General features: G+C 39.6%; 1 protein-coding gene across 1 annotated transcript; it reads left to right on the forward strand.

Moving 5' to 3' along the window:
- Nucleotides 1–3,264: 3,264 nt before the first annotated feature.
- Nucleotides 3,265–5,550, forward strand: LOC141012017 (E3 SUMO-protein ligase ZBED1-like). The gene is made up of 2 exons (XM_073485398.1): nt 3,265–4,737; nt 5,089–5,550. The coding sequence occupies exons 1-2, from the start codon at nt 3,265–3,267 to the stop codon at nt 5,548–5,550; spliced, it is 1,935 nt and encodes a 644-aa protein (XP_073341499.1).
- The last annotated feature ends 1,140 nt before the right edge of the window (nt 5,551–6,690 follow it).

The following is a 6,690-nucleotide window of genomic DNA, read 5'->3' on the forward strand; positions in this document are numbered from 1 at the left end:
GAAAAACAGCCTCATAATGCCACTAGCATGGCTGTAGACACGTATCTATTTATCCATGATTCTGATCGCTGATGATAGTTTTGCTGATTCTTTGAATTCTAGTGCCCTTGATTCTCAAACAGTTATCCCAATATACCCTTAACAAGACTTCATTTGTAAAGCACAGACTCAACAAAAACTTCCAGACAGGAGGGTCTTTCTTCTGTGTTCTGCATATTTAAGATAATCAAGATATTATGCGCTCTTACAATGACAGTGTATTATAAAAGACGTGCCGTGCGAGCATTCGGGCTCCATTTGTGCAGTCTTCATTGGCTCGTTAGACATGATGGACAAAGATGGGAAAATGGAACCAGGCTTGCAAATAGTCCGAATTATCCCCAACTCTCACAGTCTCATTTCTCTGCTGTTCTCTCATTTCCCATGTTTAACCGTGTAATTGAATACATTACATTCCCCACAGAGCACTCCAGCTCCTTTCCTCCATCTTTGATACCTGACTTCTGTGCGACCTCCACTTTGCAATCGCTTTTCCAATCTCCCCCGCAAGGAAACTTAACATCTGCGACTCTAAAACATTTTCAGTTGGGAGGTGATGTTCTAATATCAATTAAAGAGCGGGGGGTGGGGTGGACAAATGGAAGCTGCCAACAATGTGGGAATTCAGAAATTAAGCGGTATTCCCCTTTAACCAAAGCTCTTGAAATGGTCCTCCCAGGTGTATTGGTTTCTGTGTCAAACTCCGAAATCTAATGAATCCAGTGTAATAAAATCCCAGTACTACTTTCTTTCATCTTTAATTTGACGCCCGACTTTTGTGGCGACCGCTGTTGTACAATCACACTCTAATTTCCCCCCAAAGCAAAATTTGCCCAGTCTCATGACACGCAGGCACCAATGATTAACTGTGAGCAATTACTATTTGAATAGGGGGCCCTCCTTGTCTTCTTTCTTCACCCCATAGAAGAGAGACTAGCTATTAATAACAAAGCACCAAGTCGTCTTTGTGTGACCTGTCACTTTAACTGGATTTCTCTATTCTGGGAACAGGGACACACCAGTCATTTGAACAGTCTGCACGAGTTAGAACACAGTTATGAGTTGGAATCATGAACAAAGTATGCAGCAGTGGTAATAAATGCACACAGAAGTACATGTGCACAATACATAGACATTGTTCCCTTTCATACAGGAGACGATACAAGTGAGGGATTGATTGTCTAGAAAAACACAGCTCATCAAACAAGAACGTTCTCAAGTGGCGGCTCTGACTGATAAATGCAACAGCATCTGACTCACATTTGTCATCATCTCGTGATTGTTTTTTTTTTTTTTGTCTTTTTGAAGAGAAAGAGGATGAACTGGAGTACAATTACATCCGTCATCACCACCATCAATACGGTTTTACAATTTCAGACACTTAGTATCAGTGAGTTTGATAATAAAGTATATGCTGCCACAAAAAAAACCCCACAAGATTAAAATCCGATGCTGTATAAAATTAGATCTTTAACACAACATTAAGAGACTAGAAGGCACTCAGTACAGCATATACCTCTGCCAAGTCTCAACAGCCCCCTTGAATTCAATCAGCCTAATCCAATACCAAATAAAACATATTTCCATCCGCAAAACCACACTTTTATTTGTATCCACATTAAATTGTACTCATGGATACCAGCCACCTAAATACCACGTGTGCCTGTTTAAAGCTCACACATTTATTGAAGGTATTTTCTAGCAGTATGTTTCATCTTAACAAGAACAGAGGCTTCAAGTACAGTATGGGGACTTAGTGTTTTGTTTAGAAAATGAAAAATCCTTCCTTATCTCTCATTTCCAGAACATTTCCAGAGTCATGAAGCCCTTATGCACAAGTCCGAAATATAGTTTATTTTGTAGTTTTGATTACCGTATATTTGTAGTTTTTAATATGGTGTATTTTGTAGTTTTGATTACATTGTGGGCCTATATCGTAGTATTTAATATAGTTTATTTTGTAGTTTTGATTACATTGTAGGCCTATATCGTAGTATTTAATATAGTTTATTTTGTAGTTTTGATTACATTGTAGGCCTATATCGTAGTATTTAATATAGTTTATTTTGTAGTTTTGATTACTGTGTAGGCCTATATCGTAGTATTTAATATAGTTTATTTTGTAGTTTTGATTACTGTGTAGGCCTATATTGTAGTTTTTATTATGGTGTATTTTGTTGTTTTGAATACTGTGTAGGCCTATATTGTAGTATTTAATATAGTTTATTTTGTCATTTTGATTACTGTGTAGGCCTATATTGTAGTATTTAATATACTTTATTTTGTAGTTTTGATTACTGTGTAGGTTTATATTGTAGTTCTAAATATAGTGCATTTTGTACTTTTGATTATCCTGTAGTTGTAGTTGTAAGCATATTAAGCATTTAAAGATAATCAAAGAAATAACACAACAATAAGAAACATTTACCAATGCAAACCCAATGCAGGCACTAGAGAAATATTTCTATTGCAGTTGAAGCTATGAAAAAACATGTCAGGTTTGTTATATTTTTTGTTATTTGTGACATAATTTGAATAATTTAATCATTTAGTATTGTTAATTGACTTACATAACCTTAGCTAAGGTTGTTGAGATTTCAGGGATATGGAGCATTTCGAGATACTCCAAAATGACATCACAATAAGCAAATGTAATGTAGGCATTGGTGGACCATTTCTATTTAAGAGTTCATCAAATCATAAAATATTGCTATGTTCTCATAAATCAGTGGCATTTCCTCACAATATTTTGGCTAATTCTTAAACTCTCTGATCATGTTTTTTCTAACGCTTCTTGTTTGTCCTCTTTCCTGCTGCTGTGTTTCATGTGCACTATGCATGGATGGATACAGTAGATCAACACAAGGGCCACATTTAATCAATTCAGTGTAAAATAGGGTTTACCTTTGTTCAGTACTTTTGCAAATATTAGTCTTTTCTACCTTTTCACTGGTGGTGTAAATTTTTTTTCCCAGAATGCCGCTGACTAGGGATGTAACGATGCATCGCGACTCGATTAAAAATCGATTCAAATGCGTGACGATTCGAATCGGTTGACAGAAAAAATGAATCGATTTGCGAATAGGAGAGTTCTTTTTTTTTTTTAAAAAAAAAAAAAAAAAGGTCACGTTATCTTTTAGAAAAAAGTCACTGGTTGGCGACTCATTTGTTCAACGTCAGACGTCAAGTCATGTGACTAGGTACGGGCACAGAACAAGGGAAGAAATGGCGACAGTAGGCAGTGACTTTGACGTAGAGGATGCACAGCGCGGTCTTAAGTCACCTGTGTGGCAGCATTTCGGATTCCCCATATACTCAAAGACAACCGGTGAGAAATGGACAGACAAAACCAAAACAGCATGCAAATATTGCAGGAGACTGCTACCATACAACGGCAACACGAGCAACATGCAGCAGCATATTAGCCGCCACCACAGTGAGAAGCAAAGTGAACTTACGCCACCTCAGCGAAAATTGCCGAGGGGGCAAACTACTCTGACGGGAGGTTTTGCAGCTCCTCTCCATCATCACAACGCAAGAGCGCAAGAAATCACCAAGGCAATTGGTTATTTTATTGGAAAAGATTTGAGGCCGTTTTCCGTTGTTGAAAACGAGGGCTTTCGGCTGTTGATGAACACGCTAGAGCCAAGATACCGCATCCCGTCACGACAGCACTTCAGTTCGGTGGTGGTGCCAAAACTCTACCAGGAGGTAAGAGCTCATGTGGTTGAGATTCTCCGGGAGGCTGATACTGTGTCTATCACAACCGACGGGTGGACATCTAGAGCCACGCAGAGTTATATCACTATAACTGCTCATGTGATCAATGCCGAGTGGGAGTTGGCTGGCTTTGTGCTTCAGACGCGACCTCTTTTGGAGTCACATACAGGGGCTAACATAGCCGAAGTGCTAAAGGAGGCGGTGGCGGAATGGCAGCTGGAAAGGCAACAACAAAGCATCGCAGTAGTCACCGACAACGCGAGAAATATGGATGTGGCAGTGAGGGAAGCCGGGCTGGCACCGCACATCAAGTGTTTCGCCCACACTTTAAACCTAGCCACCCAGGCTGGTTTGAGTGTGCCGCGCATTTCGCGCTTGCTGGGTCGGATCCGGCGGATTGTGAACTTCTTCCACAGGAGCCCGACAGCCACTGCTGTGTTGGCTGCGAAGCAAAAACTACTGCTCGGCCCGGACATCAATGAGCACAAGCTAATTGTGGATGTGACAACACGCTGGAATAGCAGCCTGGACATGTTGCAAAGGTATCTCGACCTGCAACCGGCTGTGGCTGCTGCTTTGCTTAGCCCCGAAGTCCGTCGCAATGCCCGCGAGATCGACACACTGGACAACTTGGACATCCGTGATGCAGAGGACATCATGAAACTTCTCAAACCCTTAAAGACAGTCACCACCGTGCTAAGTGATGAACAAAACCCAACAGTGTCTCTAATTGTGCCCTTAAAGCACACGATTGAGCAGAGCATGTTGCCTGTGGAAGAGGACTCCACCACTGTGAGCACGATGAAGAAAGCAATCTTCAACAATTTATCAGACAGATACACTGGGCCTGGGGACAACCATCTGCTGGACTGCACTGCCTTAGACCCCAGATTCCGCTCTCTACCTCATCTTACTGAAGATCAGCGCCAGGATGTGTTCCAGAGGGTGAAGGAGAAAGCTGTGCAGATGTACAAACAGGTACTTATTTTACTTAATTAATAGCAGTACTAGTGTTGCTTTTGCATTAAGGCCAGGTCTGTGTTTCATACTTATTTTCATACAGATCTTAATCCTTGTTGTTTTCCTGTGTTTTTGTCTTGTCTCTTTCCCCTTTCTGCTTATTTTCCTTTTTTTTCTTTTTCTATTGGTTTATCTGATTTTAGTGATTTTGTATTTGATTTTGTATAAGATCTTTGGGATTGTTTCTCTCCTGCACAATTATTTGCCTTTATATCATTAAACAGATATACAGTATACATATTATTTTTTAATTGTGCATATGAATAATATAATACATATATTAATAAGTTATTGTCTTGCTGTTTACAGACCAATTCCCCTGTGGAGGAAACTGGAGGTGTAACAGACACCAGTGCCTCTACACATGCAGCAGAGCTGCCTGCTGACCAGGCAGACATGGTGGATGCAGACCTTCAACAACCAACTCACAAGAAGACTGCATTGGAAGATCTCCTAGCAGGGACTTTCACAGAAAATGTAGGGACAGCACAGGGCAATCACATGTGTGGAATTGAGGCAGAACTTGTCAGGTACAGAAGTGAAATGACTATTTCCCTCACAAGCTGCCCACTGAAATGGTGGAAGGAGAACAGTAAGTTTTACCCACTGCTTTCACCTCTAGCAAAGGCCTACCTCACCACACCAGCCACCTCTGTCCCGAGTGAAAGGGTCTTTTCGACCGCAGGGGATGTTGTAACCTCACAGAGATCTCAGCTACGGCCTGAGAATGTTGACATGTTAATTTTCCTCAAGAGAAACCTGAAAGTTTAAAGCTACACAAGCCAGTCTTAGGTTATTTGAAGAGAGTTTATGTTTTGATGTTATTATTTTGATGTGGGATTTGTTTTTAAAAATCCAGTCATTCTTTGTTATTTATGTGAATAACTACTTCAGTGAATATTACTTCAGTTGCACTTTTTTATAAGACACAAAAATAGTCTTTTAACAGTGTTTCTGTAAAGAAAGGACCTCTTTTTTTGGTCAAGAAAGATTGTATAATCTTGTTTTATTTAAGTTACTGAATTACACCAGTTAACACCAGTTTATTTGTGAGATTGTTTCCAAAGAAAGGAGATATTGTTTAAGATGACCATGCAAGTTGCACTTTTTATAAGAGGACACAAACTGTTTTACAGAGTTTCTGTAAAGAAAGCACCTCTAAGATGTTTTTGCTACGAATAAAAAATAATTTTATTTGGTCATAATTTGTCTGTAGCTCATTTTTATAATAAAAAAAAAATCGTGAGAAAATCGAATCGTGAACAAAAAAATCGTGACTCGAATCGAATCGTGAGTTGAGTGAATCGTTACATCCCTACCGCTGACTGAATATAAAAGACAGAATTGTGGACCTTGAATATTTTAGCTACATGAGGCCAATGTCACTGAGCACTGATCCATGTAAAACCAATCCATTGAGCACTGTTCAGAATCAAATGCATAACTCAAGTTTCTCCTCAGACGAAGGAAATTCAGAGCCTTGATTGCAATGTTTTCTGGGCCGACACACTAATGAGGAATTTAGGCTGTTGCCCTGGGACTCAGATTCATTAAAAAATACTTTCATTTATGTCAGAAACCCAAATCCAAACCACTCATGGAAGCTTAAGATCCTGTTTTAAATTGACCAGGAATTAAAGGAACATCCACCCTAAAACGCTTTTGCTGTTATAAAGAGCTGCTGGCAACATGTGTGGGCAACTAGCCAAGGACTTGATTTGCATTTTTACATCACCGTTCATCACACACAGAAATGACATATGGCACTGTGTGAGCGCATGAGGGAAGAAATTCTGTCCTTTCAGTGTAACTGCATTATGATTCATGCATATTACATTATAGTATAACATATTATATTGTACACAGAGAGAACATCTTGTGTTAAATTTGTATTCAATTTGGACAGCAACA

The sequence above is a fragment of the Pagrus major genome, chromosome 17 (assembly GCF_040436345.1).
Source record: "Pagrus major chromosome 17, Pma_NU_1.0".
Classification (NCBI taxonomy): Eukaryota; Metazoa; Chordata; class Actinopteri; order Spariformes; family Sparidae; genus Pagrus; species Pagrus major.